Raw genomic sequence first — 26660 nt, 5'->3', positions numbered from 1 at the left:
TCGACGTAGGCTCAGCGAGGGGTGAGAAGCGGGGCATAAGCGAGAGAGGAAGGGAGGGCGAGAGAGTCCAGATTGATAATCAGGACTGAGCGACGCCGGGCACGAGGTCTCGGGGTGAGCACATACACGTCGCGTCGTCCTGCGTCTCTGTGTACGAAAGCGGTCGTCGAATATGGGGGGTGGAAGAGGAGGGCGACGCCGGGCAGGGTAGAGAGGACGAGTTTGCGATTAAACGTGATTATAATTAGCGATAATGGAGTTTAGCCCTTCGGAGCTCCCGAATGAAGCGGATCCGAGGGCGGCCGCACCAGCCTTTCCTTATTTTACCCCGTGTCCTGCGGGGGTGCTGCTCGCTGCCGCCGACCGATAGAGCGAACCTCTGTGCCCGGCTATGTATCTCCGTATTATGTACCATATACATTATGGGCATGTGTATATAACCGGGGGTCCGTAATCGCCCTTCCTTCTCCTCAACGAACCTCTACTTCTTCTTCGCCCGGCACAAATTATCACCCTGTCCCAAGTACTACGAGACTGTTATGTGCCCATAGATCTTGGCCGGTTCTCTCCACCTATGTCTAGAGATAATTACCACGTATTATACTAATCGTCGGATCGAATGGGACGAACCTTACGTGACGGTTATGGGGTTCGGATTGATATTGCCCCTCCGACGCGACGAGTCGAGTTTTCATCAATTGCGTATATTTCGTAACAAATTGTCGGTCCCGATTTTCATGCTTTTATTTTCCGTTAGTTTTTACTGTTGTTATATTATTGGGGATTTATAGAAAAAAAAATAAAAATTTGTCTCGTGGGATTTAATCGGTTGGTTAAAAGTTCAAGATTTATACAAGAATTTTGAAATTAAACGTTAAAACTGAATAGAAACCATAAAACATAGAATAGATACAACCCTAGTTGTTGTTTGCCATACTTTACCGTCACGTTCGGAGTTAATTGGAGATACCGCGTGACTGCAGAGATTATTTTCCACGGCTGTTGAGATGCGTTTAATTTTGGACTCGTTTAACGCTCAACTGGACTTGGGATTTGTTAATTTGTACGGAGCTAATTAATTCAAATCATTTAAAATTTTAATTTGAATGCAAGTTAATCGTGCAATATGAATCTGTGTAAAACAAACCGTTCTGCAAACAATGTTCTTTATCATTCGGATCACAAATCAGAACAATGTGTCGAAATTTGTAAAAATAAAAAGCGAATGGCAATTCAGCTCTAAATTATTTACTAATTAAATATCCATTTGCTTTAAACAAAAAGTAATTATACGATTTATATGAAAAGTAATAATATCAATCATAATTATAGATATCGATTATGGAATCTCAGATGTATTTTCACGATACTTTTACACCATACTAAAAGTTTGTTGAAGTATTTAGTCGTACGTACAAGGGCTTAAAGCTGGGTACGAATTACATATTTAAAGAGTTGACTCGTCATTTTCAAATCGCAACAATCGACAGCTATTAATGAATTGGTTTATTTTCAGTTATTGTAATATTCATATAAGGATAAGTTCAGCTTGTCACAGTCGCAGTGGTCTGTTGAGAGAAAAGTTCCATTTGAACGGCATTTATAAACATCGGGACACTGTGCTGTCTCTGTAGGTGACACTCTATGAGGCTACCGAGAGTTGCGGAAAAATCGGTTTCCAAAAGATCAACGCCTTCCTCGCCAACTTGGAAGAATAGAAAGTCGTCCGGCGACTCTGCGTACTGACTCGATAGCTTGTACCGTCCCTCCTTTGTCCTGTCGACTCGCCATCCAAAAAGCTGATAGCAGGCCTGGCGGTACTCCTGCGAAGCCGCCTTGAATGCTTCTTTCAGGCGAGTGATCTTGATCTCATGAGTCTGCTTGAGCTCGGCAATTTCTGTAACAACGATTGAGAATTACCCGTTTGGATATGAGCAAACAATTGATATATTCGAGCCAAGGCATTGGTGAATGTATTTTTGTTACTCTTTTTCTGTAAAGAATTCTTTACCTTGAGCTTGAACAGATGATCCTACGGGTCCTAAATTCAAAGTGCCAGAGGCCGTTCTAGCTCTGAGTTCCTCGACCTCTCGTAGAAGAGCTTCGTACTTTTCGTCCGCCTGTCTCTCTGCTAGAGCGGCTGGATTCATCTTGAAGTGCAGGATCCTTGCATTGCAATTGAAATCTCCTTTTAGAGCTCTGTGTTCTAGCTCACCCTTGAGTCTCTCGATCTCTTCTCGTAACTTTTGGCACTGACCCTTCTGCACACAATCATCGGCAGCTTCTAAATCTGACTCTAATTTGCTGACAAGCTCCCTGAAAGTGGAATAGCATTTCGCAATTAAGGTATGTAAATAATATTAGAAATTTTCTCTTGTGTAGAAATAAAGAAATAAAAAATCAATACACGTGAAGTAGAGAGAGGACAATGTTTTCATATCTACCTGTATCCGTCTATGGCTCGTTCCAAAGCTGGTACTCGTTCGGTAAGTACACTATGGCCATCAACGGTCATTTCCTTTTCGTACAAGTCGAGTTGCTGTCTGTAACTGTCTCGTTCTCGGGTAACTAGCATCATTTTCTTTTGTAGCCTGCTAACCAATTTGTTCAATTTTTCCCTGACACCTGTCATATCGTTTGCTATCGTCTTAGCTTCCTCGTACTTTTTACTAAGGTTTTGACATTCTCTCTGAGCAGATTCCATCTTTGACTTTAATTGACCTTCTTCGGCTGTTAAGATCAGTTCCGTTTGTTGCAAACGTTGTAATTCTTTTTTTAGCGCTAGTGGTCCACCAGTAATACCAATCGACTCATACTCCCTAATTTGTGACAGTAGCTCCGCCCGCTGTGCTTCGAGGTTTGCAATTCGCAGCTCCAACTTCTCCGTATGCTGAACCCTGATGGCAAGTTTACATTATTTATAAATCTAGGTTGATGAACTCCTGCCATAGTTTATCGGCAAGATTGCTATTTGAAAACTTTTTTCTTACCTTTGTTGCATGCTGCAGATTTGTTCTTCGAGTAGCAACTTTCCTTTTACCGATTCTCGCAAAGTAGAAATCTGTTTATTGGCGGCATGAAGTTCTCGCTCTAGATCGCTAGCACGTGCAGCTCTGGCCGCCATTGCTTTGCCCTCCTCACATAGCGATCGTTCAGATTCTAACTTTTCAATTTTCATCTTCAAATTTTGTACTTCTAATTCCAGCAATTCACTCTTCTGCTGGCCACTTCTGGCCTCTCTGAGGCTCTCTTCTAGTTGTAGAATTCTCTTCTCAGTAGCTTCGAGTTTCAGTGTTATTTCTGTTACATCCTCATTACAATCACTTGGTGGGATTTGCTGCCGATGCTGGCTGTTGGCTTGTCTAGTTTCATCCTGAAGTCTTGCATTGTCATTCATCAATGCAAGGGTTTTCTGGTCTAGTTTCATCTTCACCTAAGCAAAAACATAGTAAAGCAAAATTGTAAAAGCATGTAATATATTGCAACATTATTTCTGTTTCGAAAATCTGTTTCTTTATTCTCCATTCTTCGAAATTCTTGCAGAAAATAAACCACGAACAAACAGTGTATTAGAAGGTACGTGAAAATTTTCAAAGTTTTCACATTACCTGGGCAGTCTCTCTTTCAGCATTAGTCTGGGCCTCTATAGCTTCTTGTGTTGTTTGACGGGCCATGTCCAATCTAGCTTCTAGCAGTTTTATTGACTGTTTATCTTGTTCAGCCTGCATTTCAAACAATTTTTTTTGCTTGTCAAAGACTTGTTCCATTTGCCTTCTAACACCATGGAGCTGATCTATTGTGGCCTCTTGGTGCGACAGTCTTGTTCGCAACGAAATTACCTACATAAGTATACGAGTGGTAAGCTTGTGCAAAGGGAAATGCTTCGTATGACAAAAGTCATCGATATTTAACGCATTCCTTTAGTTTTCAAGTAACATTTTTTTGCAACAATCACCTCTCCCCTCAACCTTCTCCATTCCCATGGACTTCCAGGTGCGCCATCCAGACTAGATCTGTTAAGACTGGTATTCGTTTCATCTAGTCTAGGTCGTTTTGGGGTACGTTTGCTATCATCATTATCGATGTCACTGATGATAGAAGAAGAGGGAATGTAAGACGCCGAGGACAACCGTAACCCGGAAGACGTTAGGCTATTGCGTTGATAGCCTCCAGAACCTGATCGCAGATCCTTGATCATTTTGACAACACAGGTTGGATCGTCGTCACCCATGATTTGGAATTCTGAAAAGTTTTAAGGGTTGTTTACGAAAAGGTAACCTCTTGAGGGTCGAGTCAGATGCTGTATCAACACACTGACTCAGTTCTGTAGCTTCGTAGAAAAATCGTCAAATGCTACCGTAACTTACGTGTTTCAACTATCCTATACGGATAAATATGTTTATAGTTCTTTTCAAACAATTCAAACACACATTTACACGTATATGAGCAGCCCTGCGAGAAGCACAGGCCGTTTTGCCAGCTTTACATTAATGCCGACGAAACGCCGCCATTGGCTAAATCCACATACAAGTTTGCTTGCAAAACTGCACTAAGCGGCCGGTCCAACTGACGGATCTTATAATAATCGTCTTTTAACTCGTATAATATATCATTTAAAAATAAGAAAATATGTCGTGTGCTATAAGACAACTGGAGGAGCGACAATTGTCGGTGGAGTTGACTTTGATGCGATGGTCACCAAAAATGGATCTGTTGGCTATAGCTAACATGAGAGGTTAGTATGATATGCGTTGTTTATGAAGTGGTAAAACGCCGACAATAAATGAGAGAGAGTATCGTTATCCTTACTTTCGATGATTCGCATTTTTCAGGGGAAATAGCACTTCATAGGCTCACGTGGCAGCGTGTCTGGCTTTTACCCCCGCCTGAAGCAACAGATTTGGTTCAGGATCTGACGTGGAGACCAAACGGAAAGCTCATTGCTGTTGTTTATAAAGAATCAAATCTCATACATCTTGTTGATGTTGAAAACAAGAATATCCTTCATAAAACTCAACAAAGTTCACAGGCAATTGTTACAACTTTGTCCTGGCTACCATTGGGCATTCAAGAGGCTGAAAAATGCGGAACTGGAATCAAAACTTGTTCCTCGTCAACTGGAGAATATCTTCCACCTTTGCCGAGCTTGAACAGAAGTTTTGGGCATGAGCCTGAGCACAAGGAAAGCTTATCCCAAACCTTGGACATGTTATTTGTAAGTATGTCAAGAAATGAATGCTAAAATACATAGAAGAATAAAATTTCTTACAAATTCATTTCTCTTTGTTATGTCTCATTTTAATTACTCATTTATTCACACGTATGAATCGTAAATAGACAATAGTCGAAGATAAAACGCAATGTAATTTACAATGTGCTCAATTTTTTACAGCTTGGAACTGAAGCGGGCACTGTTGCTATGTATGTCTTTGGGATGTTTAATTGTGGTACATTAAGCATAGGGCCAGGTTCCGTACAGGAAATCAACGGTGGTTCAGGGGGGCCAATTTGGGTCAGTCTGCGATCCTTGGAAAACATTAGTGTCGTTCATCTGTGTTGTCCACTGTTGGAAAGTAATGGAGCATTTTTAAAAGTGAGTTTCACTTCATCTATATTATTTTGTAGCCTTAAAATTAAGGTGGCAGTGCTGAAAGTTGCGTCTGTTTCTAAAAGGTAGCGCAAGCGCAAGCTAATATTGAATATCTGATGGACTACCTCGATCGTACGCTGATGGCTATTTCCGAAGCATGGGAAACAATTCTCTTGGAAATGGATGAGAAATTGTCTCGTTACGCTGAGGCCAACCCTCCTGGAGCAGTGGCTGCAGATTTTTTGGACCTTCTTATGATCGGCATTCCCTCTGCGAATTTGGAAAATTTCCTCTTGAGAGACCTGACTGAAAAAGGGTTGAAGAAATTAGGACATAGCATTGAAATGTGCTACAGTAATATTCAGGTTCGTTTACTTCTTGGGAATAACCAAGGATATTCTAATTAGTTCTCAATCTTTTTGTGCAGAAATTAGTCCTAAAGCATCTTAGTAGCGTCGGAATGGCACTGACATACCAGCTGGCTGAAATGACTGGAATGGCTAAACTTGGTGGACAATACGAAGCCCTGGGATTTACTTCCGAAAGTGTAATTAACGAGGCTCTTCGGGCATCGGAAGCTTTTCTTGCCAAAGCATCTGAAATACAACAAGTCATCGATCATAGTATGCGTGATTACAAAGCATTTTTTCGGTGGGTAGAAAAAAATTTACAAATCGTTTATTTGTTACAGAATTGTTGTGCTTTTCAGATGGCTATATGTTGTTATACTCAAATTGACTGGTGAACGGGCGCCACCTGAAGTCAGCAGAGTTAGTCAACAGGACTTGACTTTTATAGCTGAATTTTTACGTGGGTTTGATCAAGTTGGAGATAAAGAAGGTGCTAGGAAAGGTGTAAATCTTGAAAAACTCGGTCAGTACTTACGAAAAGAACCTCTTCGGACATGCTTAACCCCGGATGGTAGTGAATGGGCTGCTATGCTCAGCGAGAATGTCTGTTTACAAAACCATCCGCTATTGGTTAGGCAAGACCTGTCGCTGTCCTTGCTACAATCTAATGCGAAATTGGTTGACGCGATAAGCGTCGTGTTTGGTCAGGCTTACCAGGGGCTAGTGAATCTCTTCATTCCTACAGTCGTGAGCTTACCAGCTGTGTCGACCATTTCTTACTCATCGTTGCATTCACAGTTTGTAACATCTGAAAAGGATTTACTGCTTGCTTTCTCAGACCTGAATGGAAAAACTTTACAGATGTTTAAGGTCGTCCAAAATCCGGGTACTGAAAACTCTTTAACAGTCAAAAGTGCAAGCATTGACGCGGATCGACGACAAGGTAGACGAAGCAAATAAAAATTAAATCATCGTTACAACATTCAAATCATGGTTGTACTATCATGTTATGTAACTTTTTACAGGTTGCGATACAAAAGATATCTCTGCTAGCAGTAGTAGTTTGATAGGAGACTTGCAATTTTATTCGCAAGATTATTTAAGTCTGCTCATTCTGGATCATCACATGCATTCGTCGTATTTCGTGCAGCTGCCTCTTGGCCATGTTTTCACATTTGATACTAGAGAGAATATGGGTATTAGTGAAGTGGTTGAACTTTCTGGTGGAACTTGGCCAAAACCTGTTCAAGGAATAGCGGCGAGTCGTTTGGCTGTAAGTGGAGCCCGGAAAGTGGCTGCAATTCTTAGTGAGAGCAACCGTAAAATTCGTATACTGGAAATAGAAGTTGAGGAAGAAGATGACGATGAAGATGATGAAGATCAAGCAGAAGAGGCAGATGATAGCGTAATGGATACCACTGCTGGTGCTAGTACAAACACAGCTCCACAGTGAGATTCTTTGAGCAAATGTAAGTAGTTTTTATTCATTAGTTGTGCATCTTAAATCTCATTGTTCTACATGTATATCAATCTATTCAATTGCTATAATTGCTCAGTATAGATTTGGTACAACTACTTTGTTCTTAACAAAGTTAATTATTCTATTGTTATGAAAATTATGCTTATCACATTCACATTTGTAGATATAATGTCATACCTTGTCACATAATGTCCTTGACCATTTATATTTATTGCGCAATACATTGTGACCACTCGATATTCATTTTTTATAAACTGTATTTCTGTATTGGTTCCCAAATTATTAGGCTCCAACAGCGTTTGTAAGTATTACTAACTTTTGATGAAAAATTATGGAATCTCAACAGCCTGCTCCTGATGCATCTTACTAAATACTTTTGGGAAATCAACATCCACTGCTGCATTCTCAATGCCTATTTCTTCTGGAGGTGGCGTGTTATTGCGAACTACTCCTGCAGACCTACGTGTTCCATCTCTATAATTGACTGGTGAGTTTTCCCTTGATGGTTCCATATCTGAAATTGATTGAACGAAGTTCATGTAGTAAAGCACGCTCGATGTTGATATTTTATGTCATATGTGATAATTGATTTGACTGATCACCACTTGTATTTGGATATGATATAATAGTTGAAGCGTCTCACCAAAATATTTAAGATTTCTACGTCGTTTGGTCGTAATTACGTACAGTAGCAAGGCGATGATTACAACTATTACCATAACAGCAGCCAAGCTTCTCAATAAGTTTGTCTAAAATAGAAAAATGGCATTTACTTCTTTCAACCGTCTTACATTACAGTCTAAAAAATATCACGAAAGCAAAAACTAAGCTAAAAATCTTGCCTCAAAGTCATTCTCCCAGACATCTTCCCAGTCTCTTGTAACTATCAGCTCAACCGTTTCCATGCTGATGACAGATTCATCATTTATACCTCTCGAGATACATTTATAGAAACCAGATTCAGCAGTCGAAACACCCTGGTGACAAAAAACTACCCAAGTTGAATTATCCTAACAGAGCTCTATCTAAATATTTGGGAAAATTATATTACCCTAATCATGAGCTTCCCAGTTAGTACTTGGTAGTTATATTTTTCTGGGTTCTGTGGGTTTCCTGGACCTATGATATTATTTTTATTAGAGAGCTCCCAATACATGAAACGATGATTGTCGTCGATACTTGGGCATGGCAATTCGGCTAAATGGCCAGCACTAACTTCTTTCACAATCACAGCTTCACTAACCCATGTTACGCTCGTTATGAGAGCTATCACCAGTACCCATGTAATCATCTACGCATAATTGTACAGAACAATATTTTTAAACGATTTATAAATATCGTACACTTTTCAGAAATGATTACTTTTTTAAACGTTGCTGGTTTGAGAATTTCACAAAATTTGCGATTCTAGTTATTTTTCAACAAAATACATTAGTTTTTGTTATCACAAGCATGTGTAAATATAATTTTTCAACACCGTATATTTGTTTAGCACATTGTGGTTAATAAGAAAATCAAATTAGTTCTCACTTTTCGAATTTTCTTTGCAGTTCCGAAATTTTTGTACCAGAGTCAAGCCTAGGAAGGTTACTCTGTTTTCAGTTGCTAAGCTGCAATGCACAGTAAAGTGTTAAATAATAAGCTCTACCTGTGCGTTTACTGGCTGCTTAGACAACTAAGAACTACTCGATATATTTATTTATATCTCTGTCCTATTCATCCTTGGATCTACTAGATTATTTTTAGTATCTGTCTTGTGACCATTTTGCTTCATCCATTTTAGCATTCCTTGTCTCTAGTTATGGAAGGTTCTTTAAAAAAAATACGCTAATTCGAATATATAATGTTTCGAAGTTGCCATTGAATAGACAATAAATTGATATCAAATTTCTAACGTAGAACAGCTAAAATGTCTTATGTAAAAAGATTTTCACATTTTTGTTTCAACCAAGTATGTTTCTATTTATTGTTTCTGCCTATTTATACAATTTTGGGCCAGGTTCTTTCAGTTGAAAGAAAAAATAACTGGGTATTTAGGTGAAAAATAATTTATTCATAACATATGTGGAGAAATAATGATGCAATGTGTTATTCACAACCAAAAACCAGGGAGACGTGAATTTGTTCACTGTGGATCTTTGGCCGTGTGATAATGTACATTATTGGACAGTTAGTATCGAGAGTGTTGAATGAGATGGATAAAGACATCGCACCCTAGTGTTAGGAGTAAAACCCACAAGGGGGCGAGTACAACTTTGGCTGGTAATGTCAATTGCGTTGCTTCCAATTTAAGACAGAGAAGACCTTGACCGGACAGCTTAGTCAGAACAGCAGTCATGTACCATGCCTGAAAAATTGAAGCTGATTAGTTGTTGGTAAGATGAGTCTGAATATGTGTTGTATAAGCATGTATCTTAACACGGATTATTCTTATTACTTTACGACGTAGACTGCTGATGTGATCATGTCCGTTCTTGCAGTGCGATATCATGCGAAATATTATATAGATTAATAGAATGTTGTCGTACAGCCACATTGGTATGAAAACTATAAACCAATTCCATTGTATCCTAAGATCCAGTCTCAACACCAAGAGTATTAGGAATATCAATAGATTGAACCACGTGAACAATGCTCTGTGTAAAACAGCCATACTGACACGAGAAGGTGTAGATCTTTCGGAGAAAGTTTTTTCTTGTTCTTTTAAAACTTGTCACTTTTTTGCTAATTGCTATTACTTCAGTAGCAAATGCATTTTAGGAACTCCGTGTAATTACTACATTGCATTGCATGTCATCTGATTGGCAGAGTGAGATCATTCTTCAAATCAGCAATTCTTCATTTTTAATTGTCTACGTACAGAACAGAAGATTGTTGTATAACAGTCTGAACATTCGATGTTATTTCAAGTAACGATTCTGACGGTTGGTTTAAAATTGTTTTTACGAGTTTAGGTCAATCTATAATTAGGGTTTATGCTATAGCTAAGATCCGATGAATATTTTGAGGTTATGATTCATTCGATCGTTGTGGGATGTAATAAACAATTCAGTTATCATGAGAAGTGAATGATGATGAAAAATCACTGGAATGTTGATCACCGGTATGTAATTTGTGGTAATAAAACCGATCGAGATATCACGACGGAAATTGTTTACATCACGTTTGTGCGTTTGACGTTGACGTGATTAAGGCTCTTTAAATTAAGCAGACTACGACAGTAGCGATGCATCGAAAATCGAACATGCGAAACGAGATACGGTGTATCGAATTCTTCGACTACAAGTGGCTATATTCTACGAGCGTTTTTTCAATCAACGCCGAGAGACGAGCAGAGACGAGGTAGTTTTCATTATAATTCCGAATTATCATCGGATTTTCTCACTTATTGATATTTGGGATCTTCGTACTCATTCTAGATAGTCTTTATCAGTCCTACCCCGTTTGCCTATTCATCTCTGCTTGAATGTCTAAAAAAATTTGTGATTTTCATACCAGCTTCGGCCTTCACAAACCTGTGTAGCCGGTACGATCGGCGCATTTATCCCTGAACTAGTATAGTAGAAAGTTATTGTAGATTCAGCCGATATCCAGCCGATCGTAGCATATCAAAAGCGATGATGTATATTACGGATTCGATGTAACGTGAACATGAAGATTAGAGGTTCAAAATGATATGTCGTTACATTGATTGATGGCATTGTGAAAAGTAATATTATCTATCTGCGGGAGGAATTATTGCGTAATCAATTATGTCAGTTGATGACTAATAACTTGTATGCCTGCAAACGGTACGACGATGACTTGGCTATAAATGTCTGAATCGACGTTCAGGCAATTACTATTTCTACTGCGTAGGCCTTCCCAAAGCAGCACAGACCTTGAGGCTTGAAGAGAGGAGATCGGATTTGTCGGGGGTCAAAGGTCTAGAATAAGTTTTAAAATCTCGGTTCAGAAGTAAGATTAGGTAATGCTGCACCGATAGTACGAAGTTAACCTCCGTCGGAACAAGTTGAACATGTTCGGTGACTCGCTCGATGTCTCTGCGGTATGTAAGCCTATAAATAAGTCTTATTCTTGGGTTAGAAAAAGGTTATTTAAAGCCTAGGGTTATTGTAGTTCGTAGGTGCGGTCGCCCACAATCGGCTTTCACATCTTTCACGTGTTAGGTCCAATCGGTACGTTAACCTTAACTGTACAACACGTACGGAGGACACATATTACGAAATACGAATAGTTTCGAGAGGTATGTCGATGATCACGTCGCGCGCAACGTTTTTCGCCTCAATACATAGCGTGATTCTGTCAGGGTCAAAAAGCCGGGTCAGGCCCGCGTGAAACCGCGTCCGTTGTCAGATCTGGAATGAAATAACTAAAACAGAAATAGGAACAATCATTACGGATATTATTTTCGCCATCGCGCTCTTCCATTATTATATCTCTGCTTTCTTTATTTTTCTATTTACGTCATTCATTACCATAACCTCATCTGCATTCTTTCCAGCCCTAAACTCTTCGTTGAATCTGTGAAGAAAGTTAAGACGAAATGTTAAATACACATTCGGTGGTAACTATACATTGCATACTCGTTTGTTCGTTTTCGAACCCTTACTTATTTATATTTATTAAAAATTGATATATAATAATAAAGAACACTTGCACACAGTAGTAATGTAATTGTTGCAACTAGTAGCTATTTTTTCTCCTAACACACTAACAAAGTATTATTTCTTTGACTTCACATCGGTTAAATTATCGGAAGATTTTTTTGTTTTATGATACATCTGTGTTGCATGTACTAGAATAATTGATTTCTTAAACAAGTATGAAGTAAAATATAACAACAGATTTGTTCCACCTTAGATCGTAGCTACAAATTCATTTGCATGTTGATTCCCCGTTATGTAACTACGACTTGTTTGACTGCGACATAAAAACTTGTTTTAGAATGACCCTCGAATGTTTGGAGTCCTCGTAAAATTGTATGACAGAAATAAAAGCTTGATTTCATGATTTGCACAAAAGTTAGAAGTATAGGGAGAGGGAGGGACTTGTGACGTATCGAGGGAATGAGATAATCCGTACACGACATACTTTAATCGTGTTCAAAACTTGCCTTATCTTATCTTATTAGATATTTACCACTCGTACGTGATAGATGTGGCAAAATTTCAAATGGTTGAAACACAGTCGATGAATTACAACCATGTCGTTGTGGTGGCTGGTATAAAATTATTGCATTGAAATCTATTTGTTTAGTTCAGTAGGTTTTTGAAAGTAAACTTTCACAAAAGTCAGTTTTATTTAAAGGATAATCAGCCAGGAAACAGGTTTTCCACTTTGTTGCGCCAGCAAGTCTTGTTTAATCAAATGATCATTAACCAGCACGCTTATAACACTATACTCAAAAGCTGGGATTTTGTTTTCACCTACACAGAATTCCTGTTCAGTAATTTAGCTCCTATATTATTATTAGATCGTCAGTTTCAAGTACAAAGTCTTAACAAAGGAGGACTCATTGACATTTATCGTCTTAATTACATCTGTTCCTTTATTCTACAGGTTTTTCCCATCCTTGCTGCGGTAGGGATTATAGTAGCCACAGCATGGGCGGCAAAAGTTTACATATCCAAAGGAAAATCCGGAGGTCGCAAGAAGAGGTCTTCGCCAGTCACTCTTGTTGATCCAACGACAAAGTACCCGTTGCCATTATCAGAAAAAGAAGTACTAAGCCATGACACACGTCGCTATCGGTTTCAACTTCCATCATCTCAACACATTCTGGGCCTTCCTACCGGACAGCACATTCATCTCTCAGCCAAGATCGGAGGAGATGTAGTGATCAGAGCTTATACGCCTGTATCAAGTGATGAAGATCATGGCTTTGTAGATCTCGTCGTCAAGGTGAATAAAAGTTTTTACTTTTATGTCTGATATTCTTCTATGATACATTTATATACATATTTTTATGCGCCAAACTAGATGACATGTTCCATTCTTTTTAGGTGTATTTCAAAAATGTCCACCCGAAATTCCCTGATGGTGGCAAAATGTCGCAATATTTGGAAAGTCTGAAAATTGGCGACACTATCGATTTCCGTGGTCCTTCTGGCCGCCTTGTTTACAACGGGGCTGGCAGTTTCTCCATAAAGGTTCTCAGGAAAGACCCGCCAGTACAACATTCCGTTAAGAAGGTTAGTACGGGTCTGCCGTAATGTTGGGATAGTTAGGGAATTCATTTTTTTTCCAATCTGTGTGCAAAGTACTTCCATTTGTGAACGTTTTGATGTATATTTAGTTGGCTATGATCGCTGGAGGAACCGGTATCACGCCGATGCTGCAGCTAATCCGTCAGATAACCAAGGATCCGTCGGACGATACTCAACTCGCTTTGTTATTCGCAAACCAAACGGAAAAGGACATATTATTACGAGATGAATTGGAAACGGTTGCAAAGGCGCATCCTCAACAGTTTAAACTTTGGTATACGCTTGATACGAGTAGCGAAGGTTGGCAGTACAGTACTGGCCACATAAACGCGGATATGATATCAAAGCATCTCTTCCCCCCATCTGATGACACTATCGTTCTGATGTGCGGCCCTCCTCCCATGATAAACTTTGCCTGCAATCCGAATCTGGATAAACTCGGTTATGACGCTAAGCTCAGGTTTGCTTATTAATTATGTTACGGTTACGAAACTATTCTACACGTTCTCCCACTTGAATCTCTAGCGAGAAGTATATTTTGTGTAATCACTACCGTTAAAACTGTACGTAATATTCGGGGTTTGTTGCGAATACGGACCCCCGTTGTTTTGCCGTTGATTTCTTTCAATTTCAAATGATCCGTCGTAGGTAGCGAACCTTGATTCACCGCATCATTCGGTATGATTGTACAAAGTATAGAGCCTTTGTAGAATTGTTGCGTATTGTAGACAATCGTTAGTAATTGTGAAAAAAATAAAATCGAGTAAAACTTGAATTACGAATTGTTGACGATAAAATATTATTGAAATTCTTTTTTGGCCTTTTTCATTTTGAAATAATATTTACACAGTCATCATTTTTCTATGCAAATGAAAATATGCCAGAGCAGGAAGAATTTTAATATTTAGACAGCCTTGTGTTATGACATTATTTTCAAGTATTACCAAGAATAATTCATAATACGGCCAGGTACGAAAATGCTTGATTACAGCGCTGATATACAGATGTTTGTAATTTCGTTATTAGTAAGGGATAGCATTAAGAGTACAATATAATTTTTTTTTCAACAATTCCGTTCTACTTAACAGTATCTTGGAACATGGGGTGTTGCGTAAAAATTCTACACACATCTTATCCTCTGACAAATTAAACGACTGGTGACTATATAATAAAAATTGTATAAGCACATCTGTATATTCAAGGAGGTTTAGTTTTCGCGAAACGAGCTTGTGTAAATTAGTCAGATTAAAAAAAACCTTTCATTCAAGGCATTTTTTGGCGAATACAGCGGTATAAACTAGTGGCATAAACCGTCGTTGCTTCTGGTATGGGTGGAGCTTAACTCTGGTCAAGTATAATGACGTCACACTAAAACGCTCTGGTTCGTTCTGTTCGTGATTAAAGGCGCGAAATATTGGGAAGAAGACTCAAGTGTAGCAACGAATTCCAAAGTTTTATCAGTATTTAACAATTTCTTCCCCATATTCGTCGATACACTCAACATATTCCATGTCTAATTCCCGATCGTATGTTCGCCTGTATTTAAATTTTGGCTCAGAGACCGCCCTGCTTCTAGTTCAACCAGTTTCGACCATGCTACAGAGTAGGGTTTATTCTGGTTATACCAAAACCGCTTGAAAGCACCAGAGTCGCGAAAACGCGTTTGGTACCCTTTGGTACACTTTGGTTGTTATACCAGTGCTCGCCAAAAAATGCCTTTAGTGACACCTAAATTTGCACCCCGCCAAACAGTGTTAATGGTGACGAAATTCTCCCTCAAGTTTGTGGCAAGATTAAATTAGTTAAATTGTTGAGAAAATTCCAATGAATACAGAAAGTTGTTTCAAAATTATCGAACTATGATTAAGCAGTAATCGTCACAACTAGTTTTGAATTCAACATTGTCGCAGAATGAAATTTTAATATCCAATTTATAATAGTAAATTTGGACAGAAACTTTGGTGAGAATTTTATCATCATCTTTATAGAACGGGATGAATCTTCACAAAAGATATTCTGTGTAAACTGGCTGTTAATTGAATAATGCGATAGCTAGCGGGGATCAATTAGCGTATGAAGGTCGAGCCTTAGATACCGGGAGAGGTAAGTTACGGAAGATCGTGATTGCGGGGTGGGATTTCGAGAGGCTGTGGTCGAGACTAGGGTCGACTTGAGTCGAAAGCCCGGTCGTATACGCGTCGTTTCCCCAACCCCTGGGTGGAGTTCTCCGTTTTAAATCGATCCAGCATCTTTCGGCGCCGCTCTATATACGAGTAAAATTATAATGTCGAAGGTCCTTACGCCCGAGCGCGATGAGAATCATCTATAGAGATTCGCCCTCGACAACCATTGTCGATAATTTCCTCCCACCACCATCTCGGTCCCAGAACAAGCTCTCTCTCTGATACCTGCCTACTTGAAACGGAATTTTGCTGACGGTGATGGAAAGGGCTAAAGACTAGAAATTGGCAAACCACCCGGCCATATGCTAATGTATACGTATACGTATATACATACATACCTATACGTACATTCGCGGCTATACATTCCACAAATCTCGCCTTCCGCGTAAACGTGTGTATCGAAAACACCAACACATATAGAGACTGATAAACGACGTACACGCGAGCGTCAAGTTGCCGTGTTTGTGGCGGTCCTGAGGGAAGGTGGGATGAAAGGTAGGTCGCAGGAGCGGCAATATCGATTTGACAGTCAGCATCGCGCGTCGGGATCAAAGAGGGGGGCTGGTTAGCTAGTTCGCGACTCCGATGGCTCGGGAATTTGTCGTAAATTTCAGTTTTCATCTGATTTCGTATTGCGCTGCCTGTGTAACGGCAGATGGAATACGATAAAGGGAAAGGATCCGTATTGTTTAGCCTAACAATTTACGCCTGGTATCGCGCGATCTGTGACTTGTGCTGCGTTCGTGCGTGCGTGGTTGCGTGGGTGGCTGCTCCGTAGGCGCGCGCCAGCGCAACACGCGCGTGCTTCGCCAGTTCTCTCGCGATGATCTCCCGTTCATCCCGTGGGAGAACGGAACTTAGTCCGTGATTTATTTCGAACCAGTCGTGTCAGAGCCCGCGGTGACCAGACGATGGCGTTATGTAATTTGACGGCGATAAACGCCCGCGGAACTCCGCTAAAGTTTGTATATTTTTTCGAATTCATCCCGTCCGAACGCTGCACGAATTAACGATTTATAACTGAACGGAAGCTCGCCGCCGCTGCCTGGGTACGCGAAACCTTCAAATTTTCAACTGGCCAAACGGGGCTGGATCGATTGTAAGCTGAGGATATTTGAGAATTTAAATATCTTCGGTATTTGATTGAATTTGTTGGTACGGCTCGAGTTCGTTGTTGAGATTTACAGCGAGGAAGGTAAAATACGAGTATTGTCATTGATAGCTGGTTTTCTCGCGTGTTGAAAATAATGAGGAGCTTTTGCGAGGCTTTAGAAAGTGTCGCGTGCCTCCACCAGATGATGACGACGACAATGGTGCGAAAACTGAATACCTCGCGAATAACGAAAGGGGATCTGTAATCGCTCAAGTGGCCATGCCAACCAGCGGGAAAAACGAGTATGAAATGCGATGGATAAGATTCGCGCTATTGGCCAGGTGAGCGATTGATCATCGCGTTGGCACGGATCGAAGCGCCTCATTTCCGAAGATGATAATGGAGGATTCGCCGGCCCGGATGCGTCCCTACCTCGACTCCTGGGACGTAAGTGTGCGTGTCGATTATTATCACCCTTCGCGTTATAGCCCTACAACCCGTATCCCCCTATCGAAAACAAAGAACCGCAATAAAATGTGACTAATAGCTCACCCGTTGAAAATCTGGAAAACATAGAATGAAGACAAATACTCAGTGGCCAATAGCCAAGCCCCCCTTCAGGGCGCCGAGGAGGATCACCCTGAGCGAGGCACGTGGACGGGGAAGTTTGACTTCCTTCTGTCCCTCCTCGGTTACAGCGTAGGCCTCGGCAATGTGTGGAGATTTCCCTATCTTTGCTACTCTAACGGTGGTGGTGCCTTCCTGATACCGTTTACCGTCATGCTGATCATCGCTGGACTACCCCTTATGTTCATGGAGCTTTCGTTAGGTGAAAAAAAATTTATTACAAGAAAACAGTAAACTTGAATGCAATTGGTTGCGGAAGAAATTTTAGCGTTATGTTCTGATTGTCGCGCTGGTGATGTTTTTTTATATAACCTTTTGCAATATGATCCGCAAGTTTGCGAATAACTCATATATATCAGAAGAAATTTCGGAGACATTAGAATGTGAGAAGAAATTTTTCTAAAAAAACTCGGCGAACTCTTTTCTTTTGTATTTCTCAACAATGTTCTGTATTTGTTGAAAGTTTTGCCTACTGCGTTTTTCAATCTTCACTTACAGAATTGTCTTAATTTCTCTGTGATGCTAAAAGTTGTAATTATTCAAAGCGTTAACTGCCGATTGTATCGCGTAAATCAAGTATGACGGGGTTGAGTGAAATTGATAAAAATATACGTGTAAAATAAATGGAAATGTGGCGTATGACAGATAATTTAGACTTAGAAGAAAAATAGTTTCCATCAGTCGGGAACTCTGGTGGAAAGTACTACAGGTGAAATTTTAAGAGTGAATCAAAAAAAAAGGTCTAATGTCTCGTAGCACTACGATTTCATTTTCAAATTGTCAAAATAAAAAATTTTTACATGTAAAAATTGCAAGTTATGAAAACTTTTGAAATATTTTGCACAAAGCGTTTGTAAAAACAATTTTCACCACACGAAGGACAGATTTTTTAAGACCTTGCGCAATTTCATGCTTTTGTGATTACATGTAACGGAGTTATTAATTTAGGTCAATACGCAAGCCTGGGTCCTGTGGCTGCTTACAAACGCTTCTGCCCACTGTTACGAGGTCTCGGTTACGGCATGGTCCTGGTTAGCTCAATCGTGATGCTGTACTACAACCTGATTATCGCCTGGACACTCTACTACATGTTTGCCTCCGTGGCCGGTGAGAGTTGAGATATTTATTTATTTTTCGAGTCCAGTGTAAGCCAACCATGTTATGCAATTCCACAGGTGCCGGTGTTCTGCCGTGGGCTTACTGCGACCCGGCCTGGAGCACCCAAGACTGTTATACCCCCGAGGCTGCGGAGAATTGTGCCCGACAAAATACAACCTACTTCAGGGGAAACTGTCTGAATAGTACTCAGCTAACCGCGATTGTTCTTGACGTGGAAAATGGAACTGCAACCGTCCGACGGCCCCCGGCGGAGGAGTACTTCAAGTTAGTACATACTTGTATCATCGTTTCATCTCGGTTTTAGTCATCCCATTGTGTTTCCGCCTGTTTTTTTCGGTACTTCTTATTACTTGATTTGCGGTTGTGAACACTGTTTAACGTTGTAAAACATTGTAGAAGAATGACCGAAAATATGGATTTACAACTTTGTTTTTCATACGAATTTTCTAACTTTGTGTTTGCAGCAACCATGTCTTGGGTTTGAGCGTTGGTATCGAAGAGACGGGTTCGATTCGCCCGCCTTTGGCGGTGTGCCTCTTCCTCGCCTGGGTGATCGTCTTTCTATGCCTCAGTAAAGGTGTTCAAAGCTCTGGAAAAGTGGTCTACTTCACGGCCCTCTTCCCGTACGTCGTTCTGGCAAGTAATCTAATATCTCGGTTAAGCTCGTCCTCATTCATATAGATTATCGCACAGATAATGTTATATAACATACTATCGTGTAGTTAACTTTAACTCTTGCACAGATCTTGAGATTACCTTGTTCTCGTCATTTTATTCTCACCCGATAACTTCCTCGTTAACTATTTTTTTTTCTACGTCTTCGCGAAGGATCATTTTTATTCAGCTATTAAACTACTAAATTACAAGGAATATCACTAAATACGATTAAACGTTGTACAGATCGCCCTTTTCATCCGGGGAATACTTTTGCCGGGTGCTGGTGAGGGGATCCTCTTCTACCTGACTCCGGATTGGCGACGCCTGGCGTCGGCAAAGGTTTGGGGCGACGCGGCGGTTCAGATATTCTTCGCCCTGAGCCCGGCTTGGGGAGGACTGATCACCCTGAGCTCCTACAACAAATTCACCAACAATTGTTACAAGGACTCGCTCATAGTGGCGGTGAGCAACATCGGTACCTCATTTTTTGCCGGGCTTGTTATATTCTCGGTAATCGGATTCCTCGCCAACGAGCTCAAGGTGCCGGTCGCCTCAGTCGTCGACCAGGGTGCTGGACTCGCCTTCATAGTCTATCCCGAGGTAGATGAACGATATCGTCGTATCAGTAAAAAATTCATTCGCTAAAACGGCGGTGTAACAATGATGCTGTCTTAACAACCGCAGGTCGTCGCTCGACTCCCGGTTGCGCCACTCTGGTCTCTCCTATTTTTCGTGATGCTTTTAACCCTGGGTCTGGACTCGCAGTTCGCCCTGATGGAGACCGTAACAACGGCGATCCTCGACGGCGTCCCGGCCCTCAGGAACTACAAGTTCTGGGTTGTCCTAGGCGCCGCGATTCTGGGATACGCGGGCGGACTGATATTCACGACCAACGTACGTCTTCTTTTAAACTTACGTTACACGTACAAGAATTACATCTTCATACGGCCCAACCAACTCGTCGTTCTTACTTTGATCGACAGGCTGGCATGTACTGGCTGCAGCTGATGGACAAATACGCTGCGAATTGGTCGGTCCTTCTGATAGCCATCGGCGAGTGCATTCTCGTCGCTTGGGTCTACGGGGCTGATCGGTTTCTCGACGATGTTGAGCAGATGATCGGGCCTCGTGGTCGTTGCTGGCGCTTCTTCTGGACTTGGATGTGGAAGGTCGTTACTCCGGCCGCTTTGTTTTTCATATTATTCTTCAACTGGGTAAAGTACGAGCCTCTGAGTTACGGAACTTACATCTACCCTCGGTGGGCCGATGCTGTCGGATGGGCCGTCGGTCTGCTGCCAGTTCTCGTCATCGTCGGACTAGCCGTTGTGAGTTGACGTAGACCTGATCCATATTCCTGATCGCAGTTAAAACCAGTGTCACAGGTCCTACAGCGCGATTCCGATCTCGATAGGACTTCGTTTTTTCGAGCGTTACTCGTCTCCATTTCAGAACCAGTTACGCGGACGTCAACGTCGGCGTTGTCAACGCTCCCAATACCCCTACGACGAGAACGACGACGACTACGACGACGAGGTCGACGATCTCGGCGACGTGGACGCCGACGGGAAGTCTAAGGGACGTTCTCGGCCCTCCGTTTGGTGCCGAGCTCGGGCCCTGCTGCAGCCGACCCCCGATTGGGGCCCGGCGACACCGTCCAGGACGCAAGCGCGTACCTCGCCACCCTTGTCTACACGGGGTACGTGCCAGAATCATAAGGTTGGTGATCATTTTTCTGGCAATATTTTTTCCACTTCTCCTTCGATCAGGAAATGGCGCGGGAGGATCCTCGTCCGGAGGATTCGACTCGGCTCGGGACACGATCGTCTTGGTGAACGGGAAGCCGATGGTTCAGCCGCCCACGTGTCCCGGGCTTGTTACTGCTACGAAGCTACCCGGACCCTCGATACTGAAGAACTCGAGCAAAACGGATCTCGTCTGCACCTCGCAGCAGGTCTGAGAAAAGGTTGTTAATTGGCGCTGTTTGAGGTGCGATTTTGGTTGGTATTGTTTATTATAGTTACTCGTAAGGCCGTACAAACACTAATGTATAAACACGATCACACGAGAAAATATTGAACTAAAAGATAGACGAGAAAATTATAGCGACGCCTGTCGTCTAGAGCCTATCTCGACTATAAAGAGTTCCGACGGTTTGCTAGCCGGTATACTTACCATAAATTTACCATAAATTAGATATTGAACGTATTAAATGCCTCGCCGGCGCGGGTATTATTATTATCTAAGTACGTGTCTATATACGTGTCCTAGGTGCCGGTTATCATCCTCGTAGATTCGCGGGGCGAGATATATTAGAATTAGATTGTGGTTCTCGGGTAACTTGGAGCGAGATTGAGAATGATGAAGAAGTACAAGAAATAAAAATCAAATTTCTCTATTTACATTATAAATGAGCCTCCGTTCAAATAGGGCTGATCGTTATTTCGTTCAACTTCTAAAACGAGTAATTTTTAATCCCAACATATTGAGTACAGCCGAAGCTCGTATCTCGGGATGCTATTTTCTCTGCCGAAAATTGGGGTGATTTTAATAATTTTGAATTGTTGAAGTTGTATTGTTTAAGATGTTAAGGTATTATGATTCATTTGAAGGTTGACTTGATCACAACTCGCATTATACTGTCACTTAATCAGGTCATAAATTTCTACACGGCCCTTTCCTCTTACTATTTGTATTTTGTACAGAAATAATTTTTTCATCTTCCACTTTATTTTTTATGTTAAAAATTTTGTCGTTACTTTCTGGCATTCTTATTTCCCAAGGTGAGAGATTTTTTCTTCAGGGGCTGTTTGTTTTCTAAGCAAATATATAAGCAGGGTAAACGGTAATTGCCGCCATCGCTTTCTGCATTTTTTTTTTCTCAAAGAAAGCTGCCCCCTATTATACGACGTATAGTGAAATATGGATATATTATATCGATTGTTATATTTGTATCAATGTTTTTTATATTTGTAAGAATACGTTATTTTTTATTACGGCCTGCACGCGCTGGGTGCGTGGGCTAATCCTTGCGACTTATTGTGTCGATTATCAACTATATAATGATTTACCTACGTAGGTATAATACGGATATGAAGATTCTGGAATATATTGATGCATCAATCAATACATGAGATAAAAGATAATAGAAATCCAACAAATAATTTTAAACAAAACGCGTAAATTGAGAATAAGAATTTCGAAAACGTTTAGAAAGCAACGGGATTTGCTTTGAGCCGTAAAATATATTACAAATACGTTCGATGTGGAAAAAACAGTACTAAGGTGATAAAAATTTCGAAAACATTTAGAAAACAACGGGATTTGCTTTCAGCCATAAAATATGTAACAAATACGTTCGATGTGGAAAAAATAGCACTAAGATGATTTAATTGTCGTCGTAATTATCGTGGATGTTATACACATATACATTATACAAACCACAGAGTTTACACATATACATATATATATATATATATAGTTTGTTATCTTTGAGGCTGAGATATAGAAAAAAAATGAGTCCCTATAATTTAAAACAAAACTAAAACTGTATCAGAAGGAAGAGTGAAAAAATGAAATGAATTGGAAATTTCATAATTTATTAGTTATACTTGGAAAAATATATCAGAAGACATACCTATAACAAAATCATGAAGTTGATTAAAAAATTTAAAAGTAAACTGTGAAAAAAAAAAAAAAAAATATCGTACAATAAGTACATGTTAATGCGTAATATATGTATAATGTGATATATACAGTGAGGCAAAAAAGTATTCGTAGGGCAAATAAATTTAAATAAAATGAGGAATAATTTTTTTGATTAATTAATTTTTTTAAATTCAATTTGACACTAACGTAAACAAACATACAGAATCGGACTTGTTACCTTATGTTGCGCAGGCAAATAGCCGTTATGGTAAGTACACTAAATGCACGAATGCGTTTATCCCTCACTGTATACATCATATAATTATCAAACTCAATCAGAGCGTCCAGTCAATAAATCTCAGAAAATCATTAGGTGTATACGGGGACATGTTAATATTGTAGCACGTTTTTCTGTTTCGATAAGTTGTCGAATGAAAAACGTGAAGATATCGAGAATCATGTAGAATATGTATGTATAGTCAATCATAGATCTATTAGTCGTACGTACCTATAACTATGTACTATATCTTGGGTGCTAGCGTCCCCTCTGCACGCGCTTATGTGTAAGATAATAATGATAAAAACAACAACATCAATAATGATAATCATAACAACAAGAGCAACAACAACAACAACAACAAAGACAAGAATAATGATGATGATGATGATGACGATGATCACGATCATGATGATATAATAGTGAGAGTAATAATAGTGAAAACAAAAATGGTAACAATAATAATTAATCGTATTATACATGTATAGAAATTAAGTATATAACATAGCGGTTGTGTAATTTATCGGTGCGGTGACCTGCAGAGATGAAAACAGTATTTTGTTAGACTTACAATATTACAGATGTTAGTATAACGAACAAAGTCCAGATGGTTAGATATTTCGAATACATTATACGTTGTAAATAATTTTGGTGCTGTACTAGCGTGGAAGCGAAAAATCACACGTTTGTCGATATTTTATTTTTAATTTATTGAGAAATGTAATACCGCGTTACGACTTCGATTCAAAGGTTAAAACACGCAGAACGAATCGAAAAAATAAAAACTGATCGGAGAAGGTCTGTTTTATAAAACAAATTGAAATAGTTAAAATTGACATAAAAATCCTCATCATCACAAAATTGTACCAAACTTTTTTACAACGTATACATATATACATATATACGTATACTACATTAAGTATAAACTTATATATATATATATATATATATATACGAGTATATACACATAACTGTTGACAAAAGGCATACGGAATTGTCCAGATCTAGATGTACCTTATATGTATACACATACACTAATATTGTAGAAGAATTGAATATTATACATACATATATACCTCTATGTTGAATATTTAGAAATTTTAATTATCTACAAAAATGCGAAATAACGTAATTAAGATCATGGACGTAGTTTGAGTTGATATTGTCTATAAGTATAAGTTGATTCCCCAGCGTTATGGTCGCTCCTACAATCAAGTCCAACGTAGCTTGGCAGTTTCACGTGCAATATGTGACTTAAGTATAAAAATGTTTCCTAAGTTTGACAATGATCAAATTGGTAATTATTATTTATATAATATAATCCGCGTGATTCTTTAATGCGAATAGAGTTATCGTTGTTCTGTACCTATTATTGTTAACTAATATCCAGGTAATTAACTCACTGTTCTATACCCGTGATTAAAATTGAAACACTGCGGAAAAATACCATAACCGGCGGTTTGGTTGATAACAGTAGAACACGAATTTGAGCGCGATATTTTGACGAGTGCAGGCACGACGAAAACGTTGAAGAACCGTCGAACGAATGAAGACTATAGATGCAAATAAATAAATACTCATACAATAGAAATATAATATATATACACATTATACTGCCAACAAAAAAAAACCTTAATTTTTTTTTCGATCTCTTACTCTATGAAAACATTGTTTATAATATAATATTGAAGGTAGTGAGAGGAAATCGCCGTGTGATTTTTTTAAACGGTGCCGAATTGAGTTTTTGTATTCGCCATTTGACACGTCAGAAATCCAATTCTAACGGTTGGAGGGAGATAATAATTTTTCTGTACAACGGACGGAATTCTGTATGGTAGGGTTTGACAACTTATATATTTTCTTGGAATCAGCGCGTGGTAGAAAATTTTCAACCGCACGATCTTCGAGATATTCAAGATTGCGTAAAGCGTGGTTTTTCATCTTTTTGAAAAATGGGTACCTAGTATAAACGCCCAGTTTCCTCGACTGTGCCACAGTAAACCGTTGAATAACATCTCTCAAATACATGAAATACATTAAATTCATTCAATTAACCGAACTCGATGTGCCTGTCTATCGGGAAAATAAAATTAGCAATAAAAAATATTTTGTCTTGATAAATACTATTTTTACACTGAACATGTCCATGCGCCAGGTTTTGAATCTTCCAAAAAAAGTACTCATTTACAGAATACTTTTTTTTGTCTAAATAAAAATTTTCCATTTAAATTTTGAATACTCTGTAAAGGTGGATTAACTGAGATATGAGTGCGAGAGGGATATTATGGTGCGATCAAAAATTTTCTGCTACGTGTCGATTCGAGAAGCGGGAGATCGAAAAAAAAATTGATTTTTTCTTTTTGAGGCGGTCTAATACATGTACACAAACACATGCTAACACATATTTACATATGTATATAGTATGCGGGGGATTTCATCGTCAATGTTTACATAGAATGCCAGCTCGTGTTCCATTTTTTTTTTTTCACTGTCACGAAGACGAAAGGAGCAGCTATATTGCTGAATTCGAGCGAGCGCAATAATATCTGCAATCACCTTATAGTAGGGGAGGAAAAGAGGCTAAATGGTAAGTCACTCGAGCGCTGCGAGAACCTATTGGATCATAAAGATTAGATACTAAAAAGAAAAAAAGTTCATATGATATATGCTCTTTTACTGCCGGGGAAAGTAGGTACTGATTTTCAAAAATGTAAAAAAAATTTGTTATTAAGAAATACTCGAGCGCGTCAGACATTAATATCGTATACGCCCTATGTGCTTCCGGTAACAGAGAAGTATTAATCTGACGGCTTACAAGTCGGGGGTGGCAGCACGAAGGGGTAGAAAATGAAAAAAAAAAAAAGTTATTCAAGCTCGTCAGATATTCAGGGGGAATGTTAAGTGACCTCTAAAAGGTATCCTATTCAAAAGACTGACGATTTGGATGCCGTCAGAACTCACAGCCGATTTTTGAAAATGTAAAAAAAAATAGTGACCTTGAAATACTCAAGCTCGTCAGATTTATATGCAGACAGTTCAGCTGGATGTCCTTGTTGTGCTAACCTATAATCTGATAATTATGTGGAGGAATTTCATTGTTCTGACAGCTTAAGGTAGTACCGTGACATGTAAAGGACACCAATAGTCAATGGCTGTTGTTTTCTTTCTCACTCACTAGTGCTGTCTTTCTTTACCGACTATCGCTCACTTACTTCCACTCGCGTGAATCATCGCAAGTCACCAACTTTAAAAATTATTCACAAAAAAATAAATACTGCTTGTTTATGTTTTTTTTGAAAAAAATTACTAGTTATATCCTCAATTAATAATTCTCAGTTTTTGAAAACAATCCTAAGAAAAATATGGCTGTTATTAAATAAAATAACTTTTAACTTTTTTAAAACACAATAAACAAACCAAAGCGTCACAA

The 26660-nt window shown here is 39.5% G+C and overlaps 7 protein-coding genes across 16 annotated transcripts in view; 3 read left to right on the top strand and 4 right to left on the bottom strand.

The window, feature by feature from the left end:
- The window catches only part of LOC124307580 (dedicator of cytokinesis protein 7), a 68109-nt gene extending 63131 nt beyond the window's left edge, over positions 1 to 4978 (top strand). The window contains exon 21 of one of the 2 annotated variants that reach the window (XM_046769407.1): positions 4833 to 4978. In XM_046769407.1, coding sequence (XP_046625363.1) covers positions 4833 to 4851 — 19 coding nt within the window. In that variant the 3' untranslated portion in view covers positions 4852 to 4978. Of the gene's footprint in view, positions 1 to 4646; positions 4737 to 4832 lie in introns of those variants that run through there. The other variant, XM_046769408.1, reaches the window with a different exon arrangement.
- Positions 827 to 4517, bottom strand: LOC124307584 (mitotic spindle assembly checkpoint protein MAD1). Its single transcript, XM_046769412.1, has 7 exons — positions 4368 to 4517; positions 3956 to 4242; positions 3609 to 3839; positions 2991 to 3433; positions 2445 to 2897; positions 2012 to 2316; positions 827 to 1897 (listed from the first exon to the last, which is right to left on the bottom strand). The coding sequence occupies exons 2-7, from the start codon at positions 4229 to 4231 to the stop codon at positions 1545 to 1547; spliced, it is 2061 nt and encodes a 686-aa protein (XP_046625368.1). The 5' UTR covers positions 4232 to 4242; positions 4368 to 4517; the 3' UTR covers positions 827 to 1544.
- A 385-nt stretch (positions 4979 to 5363) lies between the features above and the next one.
- Positions 5364 to 6713, bottom strand: LOC124307263 (uncharacterized). Its single transcript, XM_046768781.1, has 5 exons — positions 6698 to 6713; positions 6476 to 6604; positions 6066 to 6186; positions 5716 to 5896; positions 5364 to 5563 (listed from the first exon to the last, which is right to left on the bottom strand). Exons 1-5 carry the CDS (start codon positions 6711 to 6713, stop codon positions 5495 to 5497), a joined length of 516 nt encoding a protein of 171 aa, XP_046624737.1. The 3' UTR covers positions 5364 to 5494.
- Positions 6714 to 7395: 682 nt separating this feature from the next.
- On the bottom strand, positions 7396 to 9100 carry LOC124307591 (uncharacterized). The gene is made up of 5 exons (XM_046769429.1): positions 8951 to 9100; positions 8472 to 8711; positions 8263 to 8397; positions 8064 to 8169; positions 7396 to 7934 (listed from the first exon to the last, which is right to left on the bottom strand). Exons 2-5 carry the CDS (start codon positions 8709 to 8711, stop codon positions 7750 to 7752), a joined length of 666 nt encoding a protein of 221 aa, XP_046625385.1. The 5' UTR covers positions 8951 to 9100; the 3' UTR covers positions 7396 to 7749.
- Positions 9101 to 9452: 352 nt separating this feature from the next.
- On the bottom strand, positions 9453 to 10657 carry LOC124307593 (transmembrane protein 60). 3 transcript variants are annotated; one of them, XM_046769433.1, is made up of 3 exons: positions 10579 to 10657; positions 9858 to 10272; positions 9453 to 9767 (listed from the first exon to the last, which is right to left on the bottom strand). In XM_046769433.1, the coding sequence occupies exons 2-3, from the start codon at positions 10071 to 10073 to the stop codon at positions 9591 to 9593; spliced, it is 393 nt and encodes a 130-aa protein (XP_046625389.1). In that variant the 5' UTR covers positions 10074 to 10272; positions 10579 to 10657; the 3' UTR covers positions 9453 to 9590. The 3 variants fall into 3 exon arrangements, with proteins under 3 accessions (XP_046625389.1, XP_046625388.1, XP_046625387.1); XM_046769432.1 differs by having other exon boundaries at positions 10522 to 10633; XM_046769431.1 differs by having other exon boundaries at positions 9858 to 10621.
- Positions 10658 to 10744: 87 nt separating this feature from the next.
- On the top strand, positions 10745 to 14404 carry LOC124307588 (NADH-cytochrome b5 reductase 2). 6 transcript variants are annotated; one of them, XM_046769425.1, is made up of 5 exons: positions 10745 to 10762; positions 11925 to 11987; positions 12983 to 13324; positions 13426 to 13614; positions 13719 to 14404. In XM_046769425.1, the coding sequence occupies exons 2-5, from the start codon at positions 11967 to 11969 to the stop codon at positions 14100 to 14102; spliced, it is 936 nt and encodes a 311-aa protein (XP_046625381.1). In that variant the 5' UTR covers positions 10745 to 10762; positions 11925 to 11966; the 3' UTR covers positions 14103 to 14404. The 6 variants fall into 6 exon arrangements, with proteins under 6 accessions (XP_046625381.1, XP_046625379.1, XP_046625377.1 ...); XM_046769423.1 differs by lacking the exon at positions 10745 to 10762 and adding an exon at positions 11187 to 11468; XM_046769422.1 differs by lacking the exon at positions 10745 to 10762 and adding an exon at positions 11540 to 11598.
- Positions 14405 to 16237: 1833 nt separating this feature from the next.
- On the top strand, positions 16238 to 25398 carry LOC124307583 (sodium- and chloride-dependent glycine transporter 1). Of its 2 annotated transcripts, none has more exons than XM_046769411.1 (10): positions 16238 to 17352; positions 17482 to 17734; positions 18481 to 18639; positions 18708 to 18915; positions 19116 to 19287; positions 19552 to 19908; positions 19993 to 20202; positions 20292 to 20633; positions 20758 to 21004; positions 21075 to 25398. In XM_046769411.1, the coding sequence occupies exons 1-10, from the start codon at positions 17299 to 17301 to the stop codon at positions 21263 to 21265; spliced, it is 2193 nt and encodes a 730-aa protein (XP_046625367.1). In that variant the 5' UTR covers positions 16238 to 17298; the 3' UTR covers positions 21266 to 25398. The 2 variants fall into 2 exon arrangements, with proteins under 2 accessions (XP_046625367.1, XP_046625366.1); XM_046769410.1 differs by having other exon boundaries at positions 16238 to 17358.
- The last annotated feature ends 1262 nt before the right edge of the window (positions 25399 to 26660 follow it).

This window comes from Neodiprion virginianus, chromosome 6, assembly GCF_021901495.1.
Source record: "Neodiprion virginianus isolate iyNeoVirg1 chromosome 6, iyNeoVirg1.1, whole genome shotgun sequence".
Lineage (NCBI taxonomy): Eukaryota > Metazoa > Arthropoda > Insecta > Hymenoptera > Diprionidae > Neodiprion > Neodiprion virginianus.
This window is presented reverse-complemented; position numbering and strand designations above follow the sequence as displayed.

Bases quoted from the DNA above. Each gene is read 5' to 3' on its own strand.
- LOC124307263 (XM_046768781.1), bottom strand. The intron at 6,187-6,475 runs GTAAGTACTGAC...GTTGTATTTCAG, and splicing joins TGTCCGAAGAGGTTCTTTTC to ATGCTTTGGCAAGAAAAGCT. The intron at 5,564-5,715 runs GTAGTCCATCAG...ACTTTCCAACAG, and splicing joins GCCATCAGCGTACGATCGAG to TGGACAACACAGATGAACGA.
- LOC124307584 (XM_046769412.1), bottom strand. From the start codon at position 4,231: ATGGGTGACGACGATCCAACCTGTGTTGTCAAAATGATCAAGGATCTG. The intron at 2,898-2,990 runs GTAAGAAAAAAG...ACTTGCCATCAG, and splicing joins ATCTGCAGCATGCAACAAAG to GGTTCAGCATACGGAGAAGT. The intron at 1,898-2,011 runs GTAAAGAATTCT...TCGTTGTTACAG, and splicing joins ATCATCTGTTCAAGCTCAAG to AAATTGCCGAGCTCAAGCAG.
- LOC124307588 (XM_046769421.1), top strand. From the start codon at position 11,439: ATGTTCGGTGACTCGCTCGATGTCTCTGCG. The intron at 11,469-12,982 runs GTATGTAAGCCT...TTTATTCTACAG, and splicing joins ACTCGCTCGATGTCTCTGCG to GTTTTTCCCATCCTTGCTGC. The intron at 13,615-13,718 runs GTTAGTACGGGT...ATGTATATTTAG, and splicing joins TACAACATTCCGTTAAGAAG to TTGGCTATGATCGCTGGAGG.
- LOC124307593 (XM_046769433.1), bottom strand. From the start codon at position 10,073: ATGGCTGTTTTACACAGAGCATTGTTCACGTGGTTCAATCTATTGATA. The intron at 9,768-9,857 runs GTAATAAGAATA...TCAATTTTTCAG, and splicing joins TCAGCAGTCTACGTCGTAAA to GCATGGTACATGACTGCTGT.
- LOC124307583 (XM_046769410.1), top strand. From the start codon at position 17,299: ATGATAATGGAGGATTCGCCGGCCCGGATGCGTCCCTACCTCGACTCC. The intron at 19,909-19,992 runs GTAGATGAACGA...TAACAACCGCAG, and splicing joins CCTTCATAGTCTATCCCGAG to GTCGTCGCTCGACTCCCGGT. The intron at 20,203-20,291 runs GTACGTCTTCTT...TTTGATCGACAG, and splicing joins GACTGATATTCACGACCAAC to GCTGGCATGTACTGGCTGCA.
- LOC124307591 (XM_046769429.1), bottom strand. From the start codon at position 8,711: ATGATTACATGGGTACTGGTGATAGCTCTCATAACGAGCGTAACATGG. The intron at 8,170-8,262 runs GCAAGATTTTTA...TTTCTATTTTAG, and splicing joins TCTGGGAGAATGACTTTGAG to ACAAACTTATTGAGAAGCTT. The intron at 7,935-8,063 runs GTGAGACGCTTC...AATCAATTTCAG, and splicing joins TAGAAATCTTAAATATTTTG to ATATGGAACCATCAAGGGAA.